The sequence below is a fragment of the Cervus canadensis genome, chromosome 18 (assembly GCF_019320065.1).
Source record: "Cervus canadensis isolate Bull #8, Minnesota chromosome 18, ASM1932006v1, whole genome shotgun sequence".
In the NCBI taxonomy this organism is placed as follows: Eukaryota; Metazoa; Chordata; class Mammalia; order Artiodactyla; family Cervidae; genus Cervus; species Cervus canadensis.
Window position 1 is genome coordinate 59,327,890 of NC_057403.1, and position 26,979 is coordinate 59,354,868.

A 26,979-nucleotide genomic window follows, 5' to 3' on the forward strand; every position below is an offset into this window, starting at 1 on the left:
TAACTTACATAATATTGAACAGCAACTACACTTCAATAATAAAAGAACAGTAATTGTACATCTTTCTGCTAATAAGGCTAGGTGTTCAGAAAGAAACAGAATCAAAACCTAATACCCAGCTTCTAAAAAGTATGAGACACAGTACCTGGAATTCTCCCAACCTTCCTTCCACCTCCTCACCCCTCCCTCAAAACAATTCCCTTCCTCTTTTGATTTTCTTCCAAGGTGTTTGAGACTTTGTCTCTGCTCCCTGGGAAAACAAATAAAAACTGGTGTCATGCAAAATCACACTAATATATACTTAGCTCAATTCTTTCCTAAGCATGGACAGAGGCTCATGGAGGGGGGACAATGGTGACCCCCATGCGCCCGTTGGATATCTACTTCAATTGATTTCAGGTACCCTTTCCCTTGTAAACACTTTATAATTGTGCCCTCACGCCAGTGGGGTTCAGATTGGGTCCAAGATAAATGAATCGCTGTGGGTATGGGAACAGACTGCTCCATCACAGAAATTCCCTGGCCGTTCCCGGGGCCCTGACCCCATGAGAACCCTGCTCCACACAAGTCTCATGATAAGATTCCCCTCTGCCTCGTGTGAACCACAGGGTGACAGCCAGCCATACGCTAGCAAGGGTCAGCTGCCTCCATTTCCCATTTTATTTTTTCTTTCTTCTTAAGAGGAGGAGAAGGGAAGTATCTTGTGTTTATTTCCAAATTCCCTTGCATCTGATGTGCAAAGGGCTGGCATTTGCTGCTAAAGCAGAAAATTATAAGGAGGGCCTAATTGACCCTCCTGTGTCTTTGGAAAAGCCTGTCTGTGGTCTCTAATTGACCCTCTAGGTACCGATGGAACAATGAATGAATCTTCAGGAAATAATGGAGGGCGATGATTAATAGCCCGGGTCTGGCTGGACCTCTGTCTCTCCCAGCTCTTCCCTTGCACTTTCCTTCCTCCCTTCCTGACACCCGCGTCCCCGGATTTCCTAAGCTGCGATTTATTATCATCGCTGAATAATAAATACCCTGCAGTCGACACCTGAAAAAATCAGAAGCACTGCGATTCTGCAGAGAGTGGGATAACACTGATGTGAGCGGGCACTCTCATTTTTCTCCGAGGTGACGCCTGGACGAGTATTCCACTGGTACTTGGGGGCAGAGTCCAAAGGGGAGGCTTCCCTAGGGTTTCTGGTCAAGCTATTGCAAAATGAAGGCCTTGGGAGCTGGGAGGATTCTTCCTATTCCCGCAAGTCAAGAGGCCCCATTCTGCCTTGCTCAGGTTGAGGAGTAAAGGCCCTTCAGGAGCACTTGGATGACAACCCTAACAGGAGTAGTAACCACTGGCCTCCCGTTAGTGTCACAGCCCCACTTACCCATCATCTTCAAATAACACTCCCAGAAGAGACGAAGTCAACATTATCACCCCCGTTATTCAGAGGAGTAAACTGAGGTGCAGAGAGAGTAAGTAACTCACCCAGAGGGAAAAGTCTCCAGTTCTCTACGCCGCACAATATTCAACTGTGCCAAGTGTGTAATACTAAAGGGAAAATGTTTTGAGGTAATGGGTAAGAGAACAAAATGTCTTTCCTTTCTTCTACTTTGGCTTAAAAAAAATGTTCCTTTCCCCCAGCACAGCAGGAGAGTATATGCTTATACTGAAAAATATGTCTGTCTCTTGAGGATTGTAAGAGGCCAGAGGGATTTTCTTTTCCTGTTTTGCAAGCTCATAGTATTAACTGTCCTTTTAATTAAATATTACTAAAAAGGGAGGGAGGGAAGAAGGAAGGAAGGAAGGATGGATGGATGAAAGCCACTGAGACTCCCCGTCACTCCTGCTGTGGCCTCCGCCTTGCTGGGGACCCCAAGTGGAGACGGAGCCTCAAGCCGCTGGCCAGGCCCCTCGGGTGCTCCTTCCGTCCTCAGTGCTTCCGGGGGCGCAGGCTGTCTGCACAGCCAATGAGCCCTGGGTGGGGATGCACGGCCTCTCCCACAACAGGGCTCACCTTGATCGGAAAGCTGGGGACCGCCATTCAGGGTCATGAGCTGCAGGAGACAGTGGGCTTCTGGGAGCCAACAAATCTGAGGGTCTCTTCCGCAGAGATGTCAGCTGAATAATTAAATCCGTGGGGGCTGGATGGAGGATAGCTGTAGGTCAAGTCTATGGTCCCACATTCCATTCAAGGTCATGATTTTAAAATCAAACAAGATTGTCTTAAGGATCTTTGGCCCAAAGGCAGAGAGCTTGCCTTCCAGGGTTAGTTGATTCAGACAGGCAGGAAATAACCCATCTGGGAGCTCTCCTTTCAAATGCAAGCCAGCCCCTCCGACTCCACGCCCCCTACAGCCCCATCTTTAGGCTCCCACACTCCCCGCCCCGCCACTCTGAGGTCAGTCCATGTGGTCCAGAGCCTGCAGAGGCAGGCACAGCAGTCAATCCCAAGACTGCTTGCCCCGCCTCGCAGGTTCCTCCCTACAGACCCCACAGTAAAGACCCCTGCCCACGGCCCCCCAAGCCCAGCCCCTGCCTTCTGACCACTGCCCGTGCCTCCCCAGGCGACCCCCCAGGGCACGGCCTGTGCCCTCTAGCTTGAGATCTGTGAGTACAATAAACCATCTTCTCCAGGCTAGTTGTCTCCTGATCTCTATACCTAGACGATAATAAAATTTACTAAAATAGGAAGAAAGGAAAAAGGAAAGAGGGACAGAAGGGTGCAGAGACAGAGGGAGGGAGCAAAAGAAAAAAAAGGAAAATGATTAAGGAAGGACTAAAACGTGAACAAATGACAGATAAAACCCACTTTTCTTTTTGAAGAGAAACAATTATCAGAGCTATAGAAGAAACCTTCTTCCCCTCTGGGTGTTGATAGGCTCATTAAAGACACATATGAGTACTGGGTGTGCAGGAATTCCTAACGGGAACCCTGACCTCCAGTCCAGCTTTCAGTATCCAGTGGGCTCCCAGGCCCTGCCGGCTGCCTCGCTGACCATGGCTGCCTTACTTAGGAAGCTAGCAGAGAAGTTAATTTCCTTTCATGGCTGATGGTAAACACCCAAGGCGGGGCTGGATTGTGAAATAGTATCAGACTATAAATAGAATCCTGCTCAGTTCAGTTCAGTTCAGTTCAATCGCTCAGTCGTGTCCGACTCTTTGCGTCGCAGCACGCCAGGCCTCCCTGTCGATCACCAACTCCTGGAGTTTACTCAAACTCATGCCCATCGAGTCGGTGATGCCATCCAGCTAGTCCCTTTTAAATCCCTCTTGGTGCTTTTATTCATTAAGATTCAGACGCCAAGGAGGGTACAGATGCGCCATGGATCCCAAATACAATGCCCCGTACGCAGGCAGATGGGTCTGTGTAAATCAGATGACAGTTTACAAGGTGCTGTGTGGCTTCACCAGAACGGTATTGCAGTCTGACCCGCTTAGGGCGGATGGCAGGGGTGGGGGCTGTGGGGGTGAAGTGGGGGGGAATGGGTGGGACAGGGTTACGCAAGTCCAGCTTTAACCGGAGGCCACATTTACATGTGAAATCTCACGTGCCTGTAAGGAGTGCCCTGGTCTTCAGGCCACCCCACCAGTGCCTTCTCCATCACTTCCCTCCCAGAGGGAGCCCCAGGAGCTGCCTAAAGAAGTTAGCCCGGTAGGAAGGCAAGGATGGCTTGGCCCCCTAGTAAAAGCTGGTTCTGTTAACACAGCCCAGGGTCCTTGCCTATTCAGTTTTCAAAAACCCCTGGTGCTTGCTGTCTAGTGCAAAAGTGGGTGGTTTTGCTGATTGGAAACCATGTGCCTGAAACAACACCTGCTTGGACGCTTAACCTGGGAACGGGAAAGGTGAAAGGGTTTCTGTTTATTTTTATCTCGACTGTAAAATGGAAGAGCGATCACATCTGTCCATCTCGGGGGAAGAAAAGCAAAGTTGATGGAAGACGACAGAGCCTGCTTTTCCAGGGGTGCTTCGTGGGAGGCTGGGGCGCTAAGTGCTTCTCAGACTGCCAGATCCAAGGGACAGCGGTGGCCAGTGCCCGGCTCATGCTTTTGGCGTTCACCATTCAGGGAACAGGTGCGGGGAGCAAATGGCTACCAAGCATACTCATCTAACTAACTCTAGGACATTCCTTTCCTTTGAAAGAGGACAGGAACCGACCACCTGAGCCTGGCCTCCCTGGACCACTGCAGCACCAGCGGCAGTCTGATAGATACCCCTGCCTCCAAGAGAGTGGGGGTCCTTACATGTCCTGGGTCAACTTCAGGGTTAACATTTTAAGTAAAACACAAATAAATATGAGTTCAAATTACCACGAGTCCCCTTCTGCTGAGACAATTCAGGCGCTAATGCTGAAGACAAGCCTCATAAATAATACCCAGGAAAACGCCTGGGCACACTCTGCTTTCCTTAGGTTTCTTCCAAAACCAAGAGCACAGTTCCTTAGTATCTGAGTCATGGAACATACTGCCTTCTATTCAGAATCCTAATGATGCAGTATCTGTCCTCAAAAGGCTTTGTAACACATCCTAATAACAGATTCATCAATTCACGCTGAGCCTCCAGCTAGGTGAGAGAGTAAATCATCTCCCCCTACTCCCTTTTCTCTTATTTCTTACAAAAATAAAATGATGTCAGCCCTTAGCCTTTTTGTTCCTAACTCTCACTCCAAACTCTAAACTTTCCCCCCAAGTTGGCCAGGTATGAAAAATACTCTCCAAGCTGGTCCCTGCCCTCAAATTCAGCCATTCCAAATCTGCTGCCATTCCCCACAGATTCAACGAGCAGGGCATCTAACAAGAAGTTCCAGGGTTAACAAGAAATTCCAAAGCAAGGGCCTCTAGTGATGTCAGAAAGAAAAAAAAAATTCCAAAGATGAGCACTTATTCACAGCTGAAAATGTGTTCTTAGCCCATAAAAATTTAAAAACTAAAAACAAAGATATTTGAAATTATATATTCGAAACATGTGCTCCAGATACCAGCAGACATCAACCCACAGGCCAAATCCAGCCCACTGGATTTGTTTTTGTAAATAAAAGTTTTATTGGCACAAAGCCATGTCCATTTGTTTACATGTTATCTACAGTTGTTTTCATGACACATCACAGCTTGGTAGTTGTGATGGATGCCTTAGGGCCACAAAAGCCAAAAATATTTACTATCTGGCCCTTTATAAACAAAGCTTTCAGACTATGTTCTAGACCAAAGATTAGTTTCTGTGACCCCGAAATCCTTGTATCTGCTTTGTCATCCTTTGACTATAAATGGAATGGCCAAATAAGAATATTTTCATGATAATATCAATGAATTATTAAGTTGGGTTATGGTAGAAGAGAAAGCCAAAGAACTCTTAAAGACACACAAGCATTATTTTTTGAAATAAAAATGAGATCTACACCAGGTAACTCAATTCAACCACAAATATTTCTTCCATAACATGTGTCAGGTATTTTCAACCTAGGTATTTTCCTTCATTAAGGGGGGAAAAAGTATTTCAGTTCTTCCTTCCTTTTTCTTTAATCCATTATGCCCTTGTTTACTTTGCCCGATCAAACGAAAAATAAGGAGTCCCCATCTCAGAAAGATGTCCTGCACAACACAGGTATTATGTATTTGAGTAACACAGGTCATCTGAGAAGTTCGTTTTACCCCGTAGGCTTGGAATCCAAACTGCAGGATTAAGCCGTTTAGGATGTACTTGATTCCTATAACATGTAGTGATTTTGCTAATGTTGCTCAGTTTTATTTCCTTTCCCAGAATGATTTCCATTAGCTGGCTTACAGATTAGCCGCCTAATCTCCTAACAAGAGCTCTTCAATCGAATGGTCTGGAGTGGCCCATGTCCTGCCGCTGCCAAGTGACTTGATCTGAGAGATGGACAAAAAGGAGACACACAGAAGTCCAGATCGTGTGCTTAGCGGTCGATCCAACTTTCTCTGAGCCATGTATCATGACTTAATGGGAAACTCTGAAGAATGAAGGTGGGGGGGGGGGATTGCATTACCATGAATAATATAAAAAAGTGATATTCTGCCGAAAAAAGCTTTTGAGTGCAAGTGACTCAAACAAATGTATTAACAGAGCTTACAGCAGATTCAATCAGGTTGAACGCTCCCCGGAATTTATTTTGAAATAAGCTTTGTATGCCGGAGATGTGAAGAATGAATCTACTGGTGACTGGCAGGAAAGCTATTAGCATGTAGATTTTAATTCTGCCTCAGATTCTGAACTGGTTCCACTCTCCCCTCTCTTACTTCTGGCTGCCTGTCCCAGTTATAGACAGAGCACACCTCCACAAATCTCAGTGTCACAATTATGCCCCAAGGAGCTAAGATTTATTTTTCTCACTTTACTCTAACTTCTAAAAATTGCCTCAAATATGTATTATCAAGGCACCTATAACGCTACTATGTTTAAAAGTACACGTTATGCCACTCCAATCTGTCTATTGGTTGGCAACGCCAACACAGGGGTATAATCTGGGGACAAAACTGCACAGCGAGGACAGAAAAATCTGTTTTATGAAACCTGGGCTCACATTAACTGACAATTAAGCCGGGATGTTAATGAGGTTACGGGGGTGTGACAGGTTAACGGGCTGCAGCCAAAAGGCAAATATTGAAATGAAGGCGTTTATTTTCGAACCAACAAGCCAGAACTGAGCCATTACAATAAGTCCCATTAGCATTCTCGTTATTGGGCAAAATAATTTCATTTCTGAAATTAATTAAATAAATGGGAATGACCTGGAATTGTTTCCATGGCAGGCGGACAGGGCAACACTGCATGAAAGGCAAACCCATCTGGAGTCAGGAGGCCCATCAGCTCCCGTGGAGGTTACCTGAAGTTGACGGGGAGGGAAATGATAAGGCGGGTGCACCCAACAAGGCTGGGGCAGGCTCTGAAGGGGCTGGCAAAGCAATTTTTAAAATGATGCCAATTTTTATCATTATTATTTTAATATTTAGAGGTACAATGCTTTTGGATTGAGATACAAACTAGGTTAGAAAGTCCATCATGTAGAAAATTCTGATTCTGCCCTAAGTCATCCACACTTGTTTCTCCAAGCCATCTGGATTTTTTCTTTCTTTTTAATGATGAAGATTCATAAACTATATGGCAAGAAGAAGTTAGGGATGAGGTCAAGGGCTACTGCCAGGGTTCTGAAGAGAATCAACGGTGAGCCCTCGGTTCAAGTCAGGTCCTCTCCGCAAGGACTTCGGGTCACCAAGTGAACGAGGAGCGGAGATGCAGGCGCACCGCTGAGCAGGGGCGGCACCAGGGCTGGCCGCGGCACCTCAAGGGCACCCGCCTCGCAGGGTCGCTCACGCCTGGGGCCCGGGTGCCCGCTGTCCCTTACAAGCCTTGCGGCCTGAGGAATGCACCTGGCCTCCCTGTCCCTCACCTGGTTTACCTGTAAAGCAGGGGCCTTACAGCCTCCTCTCCAGCCAGACTGTTGTGTTAAATGGAAAGGGCCGCCATACACAAAGCGCTAACTGCAAAGGCTGGAAAAGGGTTAGACTGGCCCATGCTCGGGGGCTGAGTCAGGCAGATACTTCAACAGACCTGGTGATTCTTTGCAAAAGTCATCATGTCCAACCTTTCTGGGCAATGCTTGCTGAAGCAGATCAGACTTTCTCAAAATGTGTTCCGTGGACCAGCTGCAACCAACAGAACCAGAGAGGCTTGCCTAACACACAGATTCCTGGGCCCCATCCTGGATGGGTCCAGTCAGAATCTCTGGGGAGAGGGGGACCCCGGAATCGATGCTTTTAAAGTAAGTTCTAGTCTTAGGGATCTAGAAGTTTGGACAAGTTCTTGCTTCAACACACAGGATGTAAACAACAGAATCGCAGACTAATCCTGAACAAATGTGCTGCACTGCCGCAGCATTAGACATGATTACAAAGCGCTGCAGCTACAGATCCAGTATTCTTTTGAACAATCCCTCACCCTCACTTTCTAGGCATGGGGAACTTGCTGGATACAGGACCGTGCCTTAAAGTCCTGACCACATCTACTGCTTGCTTTCCTCCTGGTCCCAGGCTTAGCTCCCACCAGACAGCGGCTTCCCTCTTTCCTGCCTAGTACCAACCTTGCCTCCTCCTCAGGGAAGACTTTTCTATCCCTAGACAAAGTGAGTGGAGAAGACAATGGCACCGGACTCCAGCAGTCTTGCCTGGAAAATCCCATGGATGGAGAAGCCTGGTAGGCTGCAGTCCATGGGGTCGCGAAGAGTCGGACATGACTGAGCGACTTCACTTACACTTTTCACTTTCATGTGCTGGAGAAGGAAATGGCAACTCACTCCAGTGTTCTTGCCTGGAGAAGCCCAGGGACAGCGAAGCCTGGTGGGCTGCCGTCTATGGGGTCGCACAGAGTCGGACACGACTGAAGTGACTTGGCAGCAGCAGCAGCAGACAAGGTAAGAGAGGTTTATTGAAAGCCACACTGTTTACAGCCTTACATTCCTTGTCACAGCCTTAACCATCCTGCAATTATTCAATGATGGGATTAACAACACTGTCTTTCCTGAAAAGTGACGGAGGGTATGGATTGTTCTTCCTCATCCACCACAAGATCCCAGACGCCCAGCATGGAGGGTTTGTGGACTGAGCCGTGTCCCTCCCCGATTCGTATGTGGAAGCCCTAAGCCCTAATGGGGCTGTCTGTGAAGACAGGCCCTTTAAAGAGGTAATTCAGGTCACTATGAGGTCCTAAGGGTGGACTCTAACCCAGCAGGACTGGCAGCTTTATCAGAAGAATATACGCTGGGGGAGCACCCGACACGCAGAGGGATGACCCCGGGAAGACAAAGCAAGGAGGCCGCCACCTGCAAGCTGAGTCGTCTCAGGAGAAACCAACTCTGCTCGCGCCTTGATCTTGGACCTCCAGCCTCCAAAGCCACAAAGAACCAAACTCCCAGTGTTGGAGCCAGCTGCACAATAGCACGGGGCTCGTTTCAGAGGTGGGAGTCGAGAGCTGCCCAACGGCCAGCCAGGCCCACTGGGGCTCTCCCCGCCTCGGCAGGCCTGGGGGAGTCGGGCCGGCCAATCCGCTCACGGCGGCGGGCTGAAAGAAACAATCGGCAGACATACCACAAGCAGAAGGCCGCGCTGGTCACGCACGCGGCAACAGTTTCTTCAGGAGCAGAGCGCGGGGCTGTGCTCTGGAACCGGACACGGGAAGGAGGCTCACGCTCCCACGGAGAGGACTGGCTGCCGATACGGGCACCAGGCAGGGCCCCACGGCAGGGTCTGTTGGCTGTGTGCTCAAAAGCCGGGCTCCCTCCTTCAGCCCTGCTGGCGACGCTCCTGCATCCCTGAGCTGGGACCTGGACAGTCACTAAGACCAAGCAGCCCTGCTGGCTCTTGCAAATGGCACCCTGGGTCTGAAAGCAGCCCGTGGAAAGCAAGTCACCACCTAATCAAACCACCCTGTCCAGTCCTGGGGAGCTGAGACTCAGCCTTCTCGGGAGTCGGCACACACTGACGATGCTTTGGTGCTTGCTTAGCTGGAGAAGCCTTAAAGTGAAAATGAAAACTGGATCCCTGTTTAGGTCATCATCTTATTCTAGAAGTCATTGCATTGTTGATCATCTCATTTGAACCCAGTGTGTATTGTAGTGAGTTAGAAAATGCCTTTGACGCCACACTGTTCTGTGTTCATTACAGTTCTGCCACTCAGCACCGCTGAGACTCTGGCAGTCACTTTATTCAGCCGAGGTTTCCTCATCTGTTAATGAGGAACCATTTATAAGTTGGATATGACATCTACTTAATAAGGCTGTGGAGAAGATTAAATCAGAAGAGGAGCAACTTGTTCACCACAGTGCTGTCAATAAATCATAAATGGGGATTGCATTATTATTGAGTCAATTTTATTATTAATAATTAATAAATGTTAGCACTTATTGAAAGATGTCTACTGTTTAACAATTAAAATCAGAATACTAGTACCGGTTTTCTGTTTCCTTACCAAAATATCTGCTCTCAGAGCTCAATTTTTTATTCATTGGAAAGAGCTTGTGCCAGATCTCAGTCAAAATATGCAAAGCAATTAATTCACTTTTTTTTTTCTTTCCTGAAAGCAGGAAACATGGATTTCTGATCCCAAGCCTTTTCTTACTGCAGTAACCTCCAAGCTCTATTACTGGAGGTTTAAATAAGTTGAGATGGAGATTATCTTTCATCACAGTCTTCTAATAATAATCTCTTCTTTGATAAGAAATTTATGGCAGGCTGCTCAAATGCTAGTTTATTGATGATGAGAGTATCAACTGTCCTTGGTACAAATAAACAGGGGTTTTTGATTCATGAGTAGGGAGACAGGGCACCTCTTGGGCCCTGGGGGCTACGTAATTTATAGGCATTCAATTCTCATCAATGTATCGTCAGTATATCCAGGGCATCTGACAGGTTCCTGTTTGCAGGATGGATGTTCTCTCCACAACCCAGGGAGCACAGAAGGAGAGGTCTGGCCTCTCAGGCTTAAAGCCTCCATTATCCCTGAGAATTTCATAATGGGAACTGCCCCTGGGTCCAGATTTTTCTATTCCAGTTTGTTCAGGATTAGGTACATTCAAGACAGTACTCAGGACAAGACAAGGCAAACACTGCAAAGTTTGCAAGCCAAGGTCTAGACCTCTGTTGAAGGTGCTAGATGCAAGTTCCAAAGACCAAGCCATGACCCTTTGAGCTGATGCTAAGAAGGAGGATCATTCTCACATGGAGGGGACTGGGTACCAATATGAACACCATAGAGGACCCTGTGGCAGAGGCTGCTGGCTGCCTGTTCGATGGCCATCATTCCTGCCTTCGCCTTTGCTAACAAAAACTGAGGTCCCTCCCAGGCCCAAAGAAAGTCTTGACTTGTGGGAGACAGTTGTGGTACTCTCACTTTTCTTGCAGAGACACAGTTAGATGTGTGCCACCATTCTGGTTCATGTGTCACAAGGAAGGTTCTACTGGCAGAGGCATCTGGGAAGATGTTCTTTACCCTTTAGACGGTGCACAAGATGAGCACATTCCTATCTCTTTCTGCCTCTGGTCATGGTTGTCTGCAAGTGACTCCTGGGATTAGGCAATCATTTTGTGACCATGAGGCTTGACGAAGAGGATAAACCAATGTGTGGTGAAAGCAGAAAAGAAAGTCAGAGCTCACCCAGGGACTTGGAGATGAAGCCCTTGAATTAACCAAATCAGAAACTGCTTGGCCTCCAGACATCTTCTTATGTGAGATAATGTATTTTGCTGTGGTTGTTGTTGTTCAAACTACTTATACCAGTTTTCTGTTGGCCAGTATCACTTACTGAGGCCCTAAAAAGCACGTATATCTCACATCCCCAACATTCAATGCTGAAGGAAATCAGGAGACTGCTCTAGAAAGTACTACTTCTAGAAAAACTGCAAAGATTAAACCCAGGTGCATAGCTGGGACCCACCTAATTCAAACTTTTTCTATTCCTTGTTTAAAAAGGCTCCTTGGTAAGTGGCTTCAAGCAAAAGGCAAAATCTGTAAAACAAACAGTCCCACCAGTTAGCTGACTCTTAACAATGAAACAGAAAGCTTTACTTTTTATTTTTCCCATTATAAAAGCAACATGTGTGCATGCATGCATGCTAAATGAATTCAGTCATGTCTGATTCTGTGTGAACCCAAGGACTGTAGCCTGCCAGGCTCCTCTGTTCATGGGATTCTTCAGGCAAGAATAATAGAGTATGTGGCCACTTCTTTCTCCAAGAAATGTGTGTGTGTGCTTGTAATAGACGTAGGTTTAGACAGTACATGCTATTTTGTAAACTGCTTTTTACACTTAAATTGAAGTTCTCAAACAATATTACATTCTCTTGAATATTTTTAAAGGCCTTACAAACACCTAAATTAATTTTATCTACTCACCCACCCAACTCAGCTGACAGTGATAAACTGTGTAAAAGTGGTGTACCTCACTCTTATACAACTCTCCATTGGATGAAATAAGTGAGAGTTCACAGGAGCCCACAGAAACTCACTGCTTCTGCAGGATTTAACAGTCAGAACCTGGGGTGGAGCCACCACATGCAGATGTGAACAAAGGTACTTTCCACGGTTAGAGACCCACAGTGAACGTCAGTACGAATGAACAACTGGCAAAAGACACCTTGTTGGTAAATCAAAGACAAAAGTCATTCTTTGTTCTTTCATCCCACATCAGCGGCTTTCACGGATACCACTTATGTCCATGATCAAGGACTAACATACTTCCAATCAGCAAATGTGTTTGAATACCACACATTACACATCTGTAGGAGAACCATGGCCCAGGCAATACAACTATACAGTCAGGACCAAAGTTCAGAGTCAAGGCTGTGCTGAAACGAATAAATGATCACCGTTCACAACTGGCATATAAAAAGCTCTTAGGTTTGTCATTCTTTATTCCATGGTTCCCTGCCAAAGGATAGTAGTCCTGTGTGTTATCACGCTTCTCCTTTTTTCCAAACATACCTACATATATCAATCTGTCACCTTCTCAGACAGACATTGACCATGGACCAGAAGTGACAGAACTTGTGTTGGTGGAAACAGAAACAGACTGTTCACACTACTTACTAGGTTGTTATGTGGCTTGGAACGTGTGTGTATTTATATGTGTATTTATTCAGCTCAGTCAGTTCAGTCGCTCAGTCGTGTCCAACTCTGTGACTCCATGGACTGCAGCACGCCAGGCCTCCCTGTCCATCCCCAACTCCCAGAGTTACTCAAACTCATGTCCATTGAGTCAGTGATGCCACCCAACCATCTCATCCTCTGTCGTCCCCTTCTCCTCCTGCCTTCAATCCTTCCCAGCATCAGGGTCTTTTCCAATGAGTCAGTTCTTCACATCAGGTGGCCAAAGTATTGGAGTTTCAGCTTCAGCATCAGTCCTTCCAATGAATATTCAGGCCTGATTTCCTTTAGGATGGACTGGTTGGATCTCCTTGAAGTCCAAGGGACTCTCAAGAGTCTTCTCCAAAACCATAGTTCAAAAGCATCACGTCTTCTGCACTCAGCTTTCTCAACAGTCCAACTCTCACATCCATACATGACTACTGGAAAAACCATAGCTCTGACTAGACAGACCTTTGTTGGCAAAGTAATGTCTCTGCTTTTTAATATGCTATCTAGGTTGGTCATAGCTTTTCTTCCAAGGAGCAAACATCTTTTAATTTCATGGCTGCAGCCACCACCTGCAGTGATTTTGGAGCCCAGAAAAATAAAGTCTGTCACTGTTTTCATTGTTCCCCATCTATTTGCCATGAAGTGACTGGACTGGATGCCATGATTTTAGTTTTCTGAATGTTGAGTTTTAAGCCAACTTTTTCACTCTCTTCTTTCACTATCATCAAGAGACTCTAGTTTTTCTTCACTTTCTGCCTTAAGGGTGGTGTTATCTGCATATCTGAGGTTATTGCTATTTCTCCCAGCAATCTTGATTCCAGCTCGTGCTTCATTCAGCCCGGCATTTTGCATGATATACTCTGCATATAAGTTAAATAAGCAGGGTGACAATATACAGCCTTGACGTACTCCTTTCCTGAATTGGAACCAGTCTGTTGTTTCATGTCCAGTTCTAACTGGTGCTTCCTGAGCTGCATACAGATTTCTCAGGAGACAGGTCAGGTGGTCTGGTATTGCCATCTCTTTAAGAATTTTCCACAGTTTGTTGTGATCCACACAGTCAAAGGCTTTGGTGTAGTCAATAAAGGAGAAGTAGATGTTTTTCTGGAACTCTCTTGCTTTTTCAATGATCCAACAGATGTTGGCAATTTGGTCTCTGGTTCCTCTGGTGTCAGAAAGACTGTGAAATGGGAAATGCATGTATTTAAATCAAAGTGTGGTGTTATAAACTTATACTGGAGCTGATCCTATCTATGATGAGAGAGCAGACTGCTCAATAGAGGTGCATCAATAGCAAGATAAAGAAAATGAACACGTTCCAACAACAAGCATCAACGCTCTGGGGGTCATCGCCTGTGTTAGATTATCTGTTGCACCTCGCCCTGACATTAGCATTCGTAATTACCAGCAGCCTCTCTCTAGAGGGAAAACATGCTTTGGTGAAGTGCAGAAGTTTGATTTCCCAGAGAGCCCCCCTGCAGGTACGGTGTGTACAGATATCATGCATGCAAATATCTGTCCAGACATGGAAGAGAGTTTAGAAATTTTTCAAAATCCATCTGTGCACCTCCCTAAAATATAACGTCTTTGGACTTGAAGTCCTACTTCTGTCAGCAAGAATTAACTAAATATTTGGCACTTATTCTGTGGCCACTTCTTATCAATGCAGAACTGCTTACCAGAAGAGAAACAGACCCTTTAAAATTCTACTGTAATTTTTCCCCCTAAAAAATGTGCTAAGTTTTCTTTCTAGAATTACAATAGGTTCTGTGACAAGAGTGCCTGCCACATGCTGAGCAGAGAGGCAGAGGGCTGAGTATTTTTGTGACTCATTTCAATTAATCTTTGCAAAAATCCTTTATGAGTTTGAGGCTCACCGAGGCTTCAAAATGAGTCCTCAAGTCTGAGAGCTGCATGATTTTGCACTGAATTATTAACCTAAAAGCCGTGGTTCAGGTCAACACATATTTACTGGGCACATACCATGTGCCACACACTGAGAAGCAAGAGGAGAAATGAAACGATTTCAAAACAACATAGTTAAGGGGCTACAAGACAGGCAGACACGAGATGCAAGGGGTGCAATTTCTCTAAATGTTTTGCAACAGAAGATGGTAACTCCTGTCTCGAGGTGCTTCTACGGTCTCCGAACTGCTTCCTCATCAAGACTCCTTTACCTGCTCACCTCTCCCCAGCCCAGGCCCCAGCAAAAGGACACGGTTTTGCTCGCTGTCCAGAGTGTCTGTTTCAGCTAAGGGAAGAAACTGCAACAGAAGAAAACATAGGAAACAGGCTAAGTTTTCAAATGCATCTCTCAGGGACTATTTGGGACAAAATGAACAGAAATAAACAATCCTCCACTATCAGGTGACATATTTTATACGTTCCACCCTGCGCTGGAGGAAAGGAGCAGAAAGAAAAGCGCTCCTAAATCAGGGTTTCAAAATCAGATGCTGGTATGAGAAAGAAGATTAACCTGGTCCCTTAACAATCAAATTTATAACTAGTAAAGGGTTATGAAAAATTCTATCTCTGTGTCGAGCACGGGAAAAGTACAAAGTCTTTGGAGGCAAGGGATGATAAACTACAGCTTGGGCAATAAGCTGGGAAGGGAATGGGCAGTTCAAGAGTTCAGCACGTGTGTGCTGGGAAGGTGTTTAGTTAAAGAGAAGGGCCGGCTCCAGACAAAGGCACAGAAAGGTCATCCCGAGAGTCATTCCATCTTCATTACGACGGGGAGGACCACGGGCCAGAGCGCACACGCCAGGCCTCCACGTGCACCCTGCACAGAGGTTTAAGACTTGCGGGGACATTGAAATATATAACAGAAGTAAACACAGAGAGCTGGCAGCCGGGCCTAGACACTGTGATCTGGGAACGGACACACTCCCAGCCAGCCAACACAAATGTGATATGAATGTTCCCCCCCAACCGGGCACCCTGAATTTTTTTTTCAGGGTGAGTGATAGATTAATTAAAGATTACAATCTGTCTTCTTCAGAAGGCCAGAGAACTGGACCTGCAATCAGTGGCTTAATTTTCTTCCAGGTAACTGCCAAACTTGAGTGTGTTCACCCAAATAAAATAATTTCCCCCGACTGTGCAGCTCGAAATTTCTGTGCTCGCATAAGAGTTGCCCTGTGACTCAACCCTCATCTTTCACTTTTCAGGAACTGGGGGAAAAGTGAATTTCATTTACTGATTATCAGCAGGCTCCGGAGAGATAGGCCAGGGCTGTTGTAATGGGAAAGCGGGCCCTGACTCACACCTCGTACAACCTTCCTGAGGAGGCCACAGCCAGCAGATTTCCATGCTGCAGTGATGTCCACAGGGGTAGAGGAAGGTAACCTTCCCTCCTCCACCCCCTCCAAACCCATACAGACCCCCCTGCCCTAATTCAGCCTCCACTATAGTCAAAAGGATACCCTGTCCATCCTTGTACCCCTACCCCACAGGAGCTGTGGCATCGGGGGTCCCGATTCATTACAAAAGGCTGTAACAACCAAGGACAATTAACTCCCTTTCCCTGCCAGTGTGTGAAGAGGGCTTTAATGCTTCCAGTTACAAAGGAAATGGTTCAGTCTCCTCCCACCTCCCGCTGTTGGCGTAACTAATCAGAAGGCGAGACGCGAGACAAGCAGCACCTCGCTAAGGGCAGTGAGGAGGACCAGAAGGACAGCAGTTGGCTGCCTGGGCCCAGCAGAGACAGGGCCACTGTCTACAGTTAGTGAGGAAATCAACCGACTCTACTGCTTAGGAGCTGCGTGACTCAGAAAGGTGGTATCCTAAACCTTCATCTACTCATCTGGAAAATGCACGCCGCTTCCCACTGGGATGTTTGGGGATGAGAGACTAAGTAGGATGATGGATACAAGGAAGGATGAGTAGAAGGATGGATGACTGGATGGGTGGATGGAAGGAAGGAAGGTACGGACATTAATATTTTAAAGACCTGGCCAGCAACCAGCACCGAGTGAGTGCTCAGTAAAAGGATTCTGTTGTCTTTATGATGAGAAATCTGAACAGACCACACAGACATGGAAATTAAGAGAAAAGATAATCCACACAAGCCAGAGGCAAGTCACCTGCTCTCCCTCCTCACTGTCCTCATTCTGCTCCCCCGCCCCCATGACCTTCAGCATCAGAAGCCAGGCCTCAGCTGACTAAGCAGGCCCTGCCCTACCCCTGCCTGGGGCTGCACTGGGTGGCCGGAACCGCATGGATTCCATGGGGAGATATGCAAGAGGAGGAAGACTCGACTGCCCTGCCCTTGGCCACTGTCTGCACCAGTGTGTGCAGGAGCAGCGGAAGGAGCTGAAAGGGAAGAAGAATCAGAGCAGGCCTCGAAGCGGGCATCACACGGCTCAGTGGATGAAGCCGCATCCCAGGGTGACCTGGGCAGCTGACTTCTCAAATGACAAAGGGTCACAACCTCCCAGACCAGCCCACAACATGGGCCCAGTGGGGGCAGCTTCTCTCTCACGTGACAAATCACCGTCCTCTGGAAGGATTCAATCATCATGAACTCATCTGGCTGAGAACCTCAGACACTGAAATCGACTGTGAGTGAACACACTGAATTCCAGGAAGGATAAGACGTTTACACTCAAAACAATTTGGTGGAAGAGGAAGTGAGAGGAACAGGGCCCAGTCATGCCCAATGACACTTTCCAGTGCATGCATCCTCCATGGGGGCAAAACATCTAATGATGATGTTTTATGTCAGGCTGTGTGCCTGGTAAATTTAGGGATCATAATACCAGCCAGCATTTAATAACTGCCTGGTGTATGCAAGGCACAGTGGTGGGCACTAGAGAAGCGACCTATGAACCTTGGGAGGGGTCCCACTGCAGCTGCGGACACGGGGTATGTTGAGAGCTATAGTTTACAGAACGCTTGGTGCGTGTCAGGTGCCGAGCCAGATGAAGACTCTGCCCTCGGGCTGCCCCGGCCACGCCCAGTCTCTCATCCCAGCTTTACCACGGAGGAAACCAAGTCCTGCAAAGCCCGCACTCATCACTCAAGGGCACACCTCGGGGGAGTGATTGAGACAGACTCCGTCTAACCCATGTCTGATTCTTTTCTTATCTTGCCGTGGCTGCCCATGGACGTAGCACCCTCGGAATTCCTGAAGGTGCGTTGTTAATGAAAACTATGTACTTAGCAATTACTGGGAAGAAGAGGTCGTTGGTTCTGACCAGTTGACCTAATCTTCATAACTGTCTGAGGAAAGTAGGACTTTTCCAATTTTGATATAGGAAGAGGCTCAGAGAGGTGAAGCCTTCTGCCCAAGTATGAACAGCCAGGACAGCTGGGATGTCCACACTCAGGCCAACTGCCTGTACTCGCCAGTCAGGAGATACCAGCCAAGGCAGGGCTCCTCTTTGAAACTCAAACATCAAGCCCCAAACGCACGAAGCATCAGACGCAGATGAAGTCGCGTATCTGAGGGCCCCTAGTGTCCCCTTTTCCTGCTGTTCCAAGCAGAGTATGTGCGTATACATCCCTGTGGGGGCAACGCCTGTCACTCCTATCCTGACTTCTCTTCGGAGAAAGAGAATCCTACCATTAGCTCCAGAACAGTCAAAGTGAGTCACTGGTGCTGCAGGAAGGAGACAGAAGAGGACAAAGCAGGGGGTGATGACTTGTATCATTTCTCTCCCAGGCTCAGAGAGCGGGGGCCCTAGAGACCTAATCCAGCCTTGGCCCCCATCACTGATCACTCCGATTCTGACGTTAGTGGCAGAGTTAGCAGGAGATGCTATCTCCTTGGGCAGACCCCGTCCATCTGCAGCCTCTGCCCGTGGCACAAGATGCCCCACGAAATGCTGGCTTCATGCAGGGAGGGAGCCGATGGTACAGGGAGAGAATGCGACACAGACTGTCTTGGCAATCTCTCCCCGCTGACATGAACTTGGGGTTTGGGGTGGTGACGGCCTGCAGTCATGACATAAGAGAGTATCACAGGGCATGCTTTGGAGGCGAGAGGGGCGTGGCAGTGGCCTGCACATGGGGACTCCTCCGGTTTACCCAACTTCCTTCTGAGATTCCGGGACACCTTTCTTGCCCTGTGCCGCGTTTCCTTCTGCTCTTGGGCCAAACCACACCCAAAGCATCATTTTCGGGGTTTTTTTTGTTTGTTTTCCAGTAGCGAAAATTAGATGCTTCAGATATTCAAATCAAAATTGAGCCTCCAGAAAAACGACAATAGTTATCTCTCACCATGAGTGTGTTGATAGTTTTCAGTTGGTGGTGTCAATTAGTGAGGATTTAAAAATGCAAGTGGGATTTACAGTAACCACCACAACAAAAACCCAGCTAGTATTTATTTGGCACCACTATCATTTGTTCTGACTGGCTGACATAATCATCATAATATTCTGAGGAAAACAGGGTTTCTCCAATTATGATAAAGGAAGAGGCTCAGAGAGCTGAAGCCTTCTGCTCAAATGTGGCCAGCCAGTAGAGCTGGGAGGTCTATACTTTAGGTCAGGAACAGGCAGACAGTTATAAATCTCTTTTTAACTCAGAGATTCCATGATTCTAACATTCATTTTCCCAGTATAACCTGAATTTCAACACTGGCTTATACCCACCTTTCAAGGAACTCTTTCAGCATCCATCTTTTAATTTTAGCAAATATCTGTAGGGCTACTATTTTGCCTCTGACCTTCTACTCGGTACCAGGGATCCAGCTATTAATGAGGCCGATGCCTGTCTGCCTTCAACAAGGCTCATGGAGAAGACAGACGTGTAGATAAACACAACAAACAAGTGTGCTATGAGTGATGGGGATCTAGAAAGGTCTGAAGGAACACCCAGGAGTGGCCCAGCTTAGTCCTACAACACGAGGAAAGTCTTTCTGGAGGAACAACAATTCAGCTGAAACCCAAAAGATGAGTCGGAGGTAGACCTATGGACCATGGAGATCCAAGGACCACATTCAAGGAGCAGAGAAACTACAGGTGTTCCCTTCAGAAGAGCCTGGCTACCTCTCACCCTAGGAGTCTTTTAGACACTCAAGTGCACCTTGGAAAATCTGTTAAAATAATGTATTAGCTGTGCCACTAGTTCATTCGGAATCTCAGATACCAGAGGTGCATGATGAGAAGTGACCCCTCTGTCTGGTCTAAAGGGGAAAGGATGAACACTGCCTGCAGGGCCAGCTCCGTGCCACTTGCCAACCAACTCCCAGCGCCACCTGGTCCACAGCTGCCTCCAACAGCTCAGGGACTTGACCACACCGATCCTGGAAACACAGGGGCTGCCAGAGAAGAGGCGCTCCTTACATAAGGCCCTCCCTCGCTGGTTTTCTATGGGCAGTCTGCATGCACTAAGTCGCTTCAGTCGTGTCCAACTCTGTGTGACCCTATGGACTGCAGCCCACCAGGCTCTTCTGTCCATGGGATTCTGCAGGCAAGAATACTGGAGTGGGATGCCATTCCCTCCTCCAAGGGGTATTCTGAGCCCAGGGATCGAACACTTGTCTCTGACATCTGACCTGCACTGGCAGTGGGGTTCTTTACCACGAGTGCCAGCTGGGAAGCGCCAGTGTGCAGTCTGTGAAACAGTAACAGCCAGCTGCTAGTCCAAACCATGCAGCTCAGGTATGCTGCTTCCGGGTGCTCTTGTCTGTCCTGAAGATCAATGTTAGAGCATAAAGAGGGGGAGAGGGGGAGATGGATTCTCCTCGAGTAGAGTAAACGTCTGATCAATGCGAGAGTGCGGGGACCTAAGTTATAACCCCTGGCAAGAGCTGCTGGTGCAGAGAGAGGCTCTGTTGCCAAACATGGGCAGAAGCCATGAGCGTTTGGCAACCCAATAAACGGAGAGACGATTAATAACCTCTTAAGAAAATTAAAGAGGCTAAGCCAGAATATGCATTTCTATCGATCACCCACCCATTTCCACAGGGAGGTGTCCAGACGGAGTGCTCCTGAATTCCCCAAGTTTTATTTCAGAAGCAGCTTCTCCCTAACTCAGCACGGCCACCTGGTGAGATGTGAAAGAGTAGACAGCTCATCCCCAAGTCCAGAGACTCTGCTTCAAGGGATTCGAAGCAGGATCCTAACAAGCACCTTCACATGGTTCTGATTTAAATCCAAGTTTAGGGTTCAAGGTCATTTTCTTTGAGGGGTGGGGCAATGAACCACTTGACTGGTATTTTCTGCACTGGCAAGTATCCTTTTGTTTAGCATATTATTAGTGAGATTGCATCTGCAAGCATGTATTTTTAAGACATTTTAAGACGTTGACTGCATATACTCATAGTATATTCATAGTATACTCATAGTATATTCATAGTACTGTGCCCGGTATGTCACACCTCACAATGCTTTCTTAACCTTAAGAAGCCCTTTCCTCTCTAGATAGGGAATTCACAAAGAAAACTCCAACATTCCTTAACTAACAGAGGCCATGCCTATTATTAGCTATTGCAACTTCCTAATGTGGGGACTGACTGGCTCATAGATCCATCTATTACTTTAGCCCTTCTTTGTTCCCTTGAGAAAAAGAACAATATGTTTTGAAAACATAGAAATGCATAACAGTAAAACCAAGGGCCCCCAAAGACCTAGATCAGGCTCTTCTAAATTCAGCTACTCAATATTCATATGTATTCTGCTGGTCATTTTGTCCAAACAAACACCTGTGCCTGGAAATCTAAACCGAGATCCATGACTTGACTTTGCCAAGAGAGTTAATAAGGGCAGCGAGATTGTGGACAACAAGACATTGAAAAAGTCACCGTAACTGGTGAGTTTCAACAATCTGTCTCTAATCATCCAACTTCAGATATCCGAGGAAAACTGAAAGACTTGGTAGCAAATTATAAAATATAATTTTTGGTGTAAGATAATAATATATTGGATCAGGTAGCGATGTTAATAACCACATTCTCAGCGTGCAACTGCTTTCACCAAGCGGGTGGCATAATTTAGTCAGAGGAAGGAACCATCCAAACCTAAGGGAGGTCAGGAAAAGAGGTTCACTCCCTTCCTTCTTATGCTAAGGAGAAACATAAAGGAGACATTCAGAAAAGTGTCCATCTTGGAGACCAGAAACTCTGTCTTGCTTTCTGCTGTCCATCAAGGTAAATCCCTTAGGATTTTTGAACACCGAAGTCTGCAGGAGGGCTAGGAAGCCGAATGGAGACTTTTGCTTTGGTTTGTCTGATTCCTGCCTATTGACACTGTGGGGACCTAGGAATTTTTTCTAATAAACATATGCCAAACTCCTAAGATATAAACAATTCCAAAGAGCCACACCAAAATAAAACATACAGTGTTAATGAAATGAAGACAACAGAAGAGATTAAGACTGAGCAAAGGTTTGAAAATTAACTTCCAAACTTGAACTGTAATGCTATTTCTCTGAGCCTACATTTCCTACCCTGTGGAATGAGCATAACCTACCTTACAGAGATGTGAAAATGAAATGAGATAATATGCTATAAAATGTTTAGCATAGCAACCAAAATATTATAAGAGGTCTATAAATATTGATAAATGATCAATAAATACATGATCATTAGTGTCATCAATAGCTGGACCAGACTGAAGTTTACAGGGTGAAGAATTTCAGATAGTAACATAGAAACATCCACGAGTCTTCTCTTGGATTTCGACTTCTAAAGCCATGATTGCATCACATGGTGATTTTGCTTCCATATAAGCCTTGGGGCCACAGACAGAACCCTACTGAAGTATAATCTGTGCCTTTTATTATCCTAGGTATTTTATAGTAAACATTTTAAAACATTGTGAGAAGGCTCCATCAGACTGCCAAGGGACAAAAAAAAAAATTAAAATTAAACAAAACATACCTAACCAATGCCAAAAAATTCAATAGCTGAGCATACCTATACAAAGCTATGTTTGGATGCATTTGATGGGGAGAGCTCACCTAATATCAGCAATTTTTATTAAAACATCTATGACAGAAAGTCCTTCACTGAGCAGCTGAGCCTTCACTGGTGATGTGAGGAAGTGGGGTCTAAGGCCTCCTAGTCCCCAGGCGCTCTGCCTCCCACTGCTCCCTAAGGCTGACCATGAAAAACCAGCTACTGGAAAACAAATAGGCCATTCCATTCTCCTTAAACTCCTAACTAAAGTTCATTTTCACAAGCCAAATTTAAAAATCAATTAATAAATTACCACTGCCAAAGAATGTTAAAAAGCCCAGAGGCACCTAAGAAGAGCTTAGAGGAAACAGCAAAGCATTAAGCCCGAGATAAATGGGTTTGCTAGGTGTTTACTGCAGTGTTGACTTAGGATCCCGAAGCAAAAATTCTCTTCCCTCTACTTACCAGTGCGTTGTGTAACAAGAGCAGCATTAATTTTAAACTAATCATGAATCAATCATGAAATCCTGATGTTTGTTTTCCCTGGCAACAGAACACTGCAATTAGCAACCTTGAACAGGCATGCTTTCTAGATGGGCGATGGTGAGGGCAACCTTCTGCAGTTAATTCTTTCCTAATCGGCCAGAGCAAGCGAGGATGAAATACCACTGGGTGAGTTAAAAACTCCCACCCCTCCCAGTCACCCATCCTGTGACATCACCGCCCTGAATCTTTCAGGACCAGTCAGAGTGGAGTTTCTCAATCTTGGTGCGACTGACACTCTGTCAAGGGGGCTTTCCTCTGCATTGGAGAATGTCCAGCAGCGTCCCTGGGCTCGATTCCTTAGATGCCAGTCCACTACTGGCTTCCCTCCCTCTGCTACCCCCTCCCCAAGATGTAAGGACCACTTCAGGTCAGCAAGGGGGTCTGAAGCCATGAGCAGCCCCCCACCTGACCACACCTGCTCCTCTCTCCCCCAACCCTCTCCTCCCACTCTTGGTGCTCGGAGCTCCATCCCTCTGCCCTAGTGAAGACCCAGAAGTGTATGTTTACAACCACGGCCTTGTGCGCAGGCACAAAAATCCTATTACAGAAGCTCCTTCATCAAAATCACAGAAGCCAGAACCACCTGCTGCATGCCAGAGGGATCTGATGATACATGCGCTCTGGAAGGCAAAATGGGATGTCCCAACCAAACAATACATCGCATGCAGATGATTTTCATATATCCAGTAAGAAGGGAAAGAGTTATACTTTTCTTCCCTCAGAGCTTTTTTCTTAAAGCAGTGATCCTCTTCCTGAAACTTCTGATAAGTCTCAAACCAGGATGCCCTGTGTCAGGGTCCACACAACTGGGGACAAGAAAACGGAGCTGGAAGACGTGGTGTCCTGGTTCCCACGTCAGCCCCTTGCGATGGGCTCCAGACGTGAAGTGCCCAGCCCAGCACACTGCGGCCCTGGCCCGCGGGTCCTAGGAGCGGAGAAGTATTTAAGACAGCAAACGAAGCAACTGACAAAGAATTAATCTCAAAAATATACAAGCAGTTCATGCAGCTCAATACCAGAAAAATAAATGACCCAGTCAAAAAATAGGCCAAAGAACTAACCAGACATTTCTCCAAAGAAGACATATAGATGGCTAACAAACACAGGAAAAGATGCTCAACATCACTCATTATCAGAGAAATGTGAATCAAAACCACAGTGAGGTACCATCTCATGCCGGTCAGAATGGCTGCTATCCAAAAGTATACAAACAATAAATGCTGGAGAGGGTGTGGAGAAAAGGGAACGCTCTTACACTGTTGGTGGGAATGCAAACTAGTACAGCCGCTATGGAGAACAGTGTGGAGATTCCTTAAAAAACTGGAAATAGAATTGCCATATGACCCAGCAATCCCACTTCTGGGCATACACACCGAGGAAACCAGAATTGAAAGAGACACGTGCACCCCAGTGTTCATCACAGCACTGTTTACAATAGCCAGGACATGGAAGCAACCTAGATGTCCATTGGCAGATGAATGGATAAAAAAAGCTGTGGTACATATACACAATGGACTATTACTCAGCTATTAAAAAGAATGCACCTGAATCAGTTCTAATGAGGTGGCTGAAATTGGAGCCTATTATACAGAGTGAAGTAAGTCAGAAAGATAAACACCAATACAGTATATTAACACATATATATGGAATTTAGAAAGATGGTAACGATGACCCTATATGTGAGACAGCAAAAGAGACACAGATGTATAGAACAGACTGTTGGACTCTGTGGGAGAAGGCGAGGGTGGGATGATTTGAGAGAACAGCACTGAAACATGTGTATTACCACATGTGAAACAGATGATCAGTCCAGGTTCAGTGCATGAGACAGGGCACTCAAAGCCGGTGCTCTGGGACAACCCAGGGGGATGGGAGGGGGAGGCGGGTGGGAGGGGGTCAGGATGGGGGACACATGTACACCCGTGCCTGATTCATGTCAGCATATGGCAAAAACCACCACAATATTATAAAGTAATTAGCTTCCAATTAAATAATCTTAAAAATTAAACAAAAAGGAGAGAAAGGACACCTTAGTGTGCACAGCTTCATCGTCCCCACTCCAGCAGAATACAGTGGAGGCTGCAAAACATGTTGCTACTCACATGTGTGGTCCCTGATTGCAAAGCAAGAACTACAAGAACTATTTCTTCTTATTTATTTATTTATTTATTTATTTTTGGCCATGCCCTGCAGCATGCAGGATCTTAGTTCCCTGACCGGGGATCAAACCTGTGCCCCCTGCACTGGAAGCTCGGAGTCTTAACCACTGGACCGCCAGGGAAGTCCCACAGGGACTATTTCTCAAAGACAAGTATTTTATATTTGGTTTGATAAGAAAACATGTGTGTTGTCAAAAGAAATGAACTAGTTCTTGTATTTCAGTGTCCATTGATATTTAATGTTATTTGATAAAATGCTGATAATTCATTAAAGGGCAAATGTGAACTCTCCAATCAATCCCATTTTGCTAAGCTGGATTTTAACGGCGCGAGAGACTGAGAAGAATTGATGGAAAACAATTTTAAACAACGACAAATAATAGTACGTGCGGCCGCATCCCTGAGGGCCAGGCCTGGTTCCCACGTCAGACGTCTCATGACAACTTCCCTTAAAAAGCAACAATAACAGTGCCTGAGCAAGCAATAAAAACGGGAACTTCATAAAGAGAAGGACACACAGAAAAGGGAGTCAGCCCAAACACATCAGAGATTTCCAAGGTGAGGTCTGCAGGTGGAAAGACGGTCCGCGGTCATGGATGTCGACTTGCTAACTGCACAAACTGGAACTGCCGCAGTTTAATGGAAGTCCCCATCTGATGCAGGGGAACACAGGCCTAAGTGAACGGGGCTGGAGTGCAGTAGAAAATGCTAATAAAATACTCATGGAGAGAGAAGAAAAACCCACGGGTATTTCTGAAAATGGTGGTATGTTCTTACCTGCAATTTGCTAGCCTACAAGACCTGCTCCTGGCTGCAGTCAGGGCTTCCCAGGAGAGCCCAACCTCCTGCAGGGAGAGCCCGGGCAGCAGTTTTCTGACGCCCGAGAGTCCTGGTCTCCTGAACCAGACACCCCGTGCCGGACACCAGGTATGAGGGGAGACGCCATCTCTCTGAGCAAGGAGGCCTGTGGGGTGTGCCGGAAGCACCTCCACTCATGGAGGCCAGGCCCCACTACATTACAAACAGCAGAAGGTCTCCTCACCCAAGAAGAAGAAAAGTAACTACAGAAGAAGAATTCTCTCTCTTCCCATCAGACTGTCCGGTGGGAATTAAAATACCACCACCCAGATACAGAATGCAGACATTTAAGATGCATAAGGACAGATGAGACTTGCCACTAAGCCCGTGACCTCCAGCCCCCTAAACATTGATGATTTGGTAATGGCCGGACGGTATTATTCCTGATGGCTATGGTACTTCCTCTCTTTCAGGACAATTTGAATACAGTGGGGTGAGTGGAATTCTCAACCTTTGCTGGGTTCTGCTGCCTATCCGGTGTAACCCTGACTTTATACATAATGCTGCATATTAAATACTGTAAGAATTCACATTTTAACTCCATTTGCTTTAGATATGTTACTTTCAACAAAGGCAGTAATTATTACTACTACAACAATTACTGTCAATAAAATGACACAGGTAAGCCAATGCTCAAAGAAGGATTCAGTGCTGGGTTCCTGCTCACACCAGTGGTGGATTTTAAGCTACTAGACACTCGCGTCGGACACCTGACTTTATTATCCCGAGCTCTCTGCCTGTAACCTTGCCTGTTCTTTTCACCAAAGCCAGCAGGAACATCTCATCTGCTCAATTACTTATTAGTGTTGCTACAGAATACCATTTCCTCTCGCGGCTGATAAAATATTAATCAAAAACAGGAACTGAGCGATTTCCCAGTGTGGATGTCTTCTAATGGTAATACAGGGAGTCAGAGAGAGATCTGGAGGTCATGTAACAGCTT

The 26,979-nt window shown here is 46.4% G+C and overlaps 1 protein-coding gene across 8 annotated transcripts in view; it reads right to left on the minus strand.

The window, feature by feature from the left end:
• Positions 1-26,979, minus strand: part of WWOX (WW domain containing oxidoreductase) — an 886,111-nt gene that overhangs the window by 525,015 nt on the left and 334,117 nt on the right. Inside the window, exons 9-10 of one of the 8 annotated variants that reach the window (XM_043436493.1) lie at positions 14,807-14,893; positions 13,782-13,809 (exon numbers count right to left, since the gene is read on the minus strand). The exons of 6 other annotated variants lie outside the window; for them this stretch is intronic. In XM_043436493.1, the coding sequence (XP_043292428.1) occupies positions 13,801-13,809; positions 14,807-14,893 (96 nt within the window). In that variant the 3' untranslated portion in view covers positions 13,782-13,800. Of the gene's footprint in view, positions 1-13,701; positions 14,894-26,979 lie in introns of those variants that run through there. One more of the 8 variants, XM_043436490.1, reaches the window with a different exon arrangement.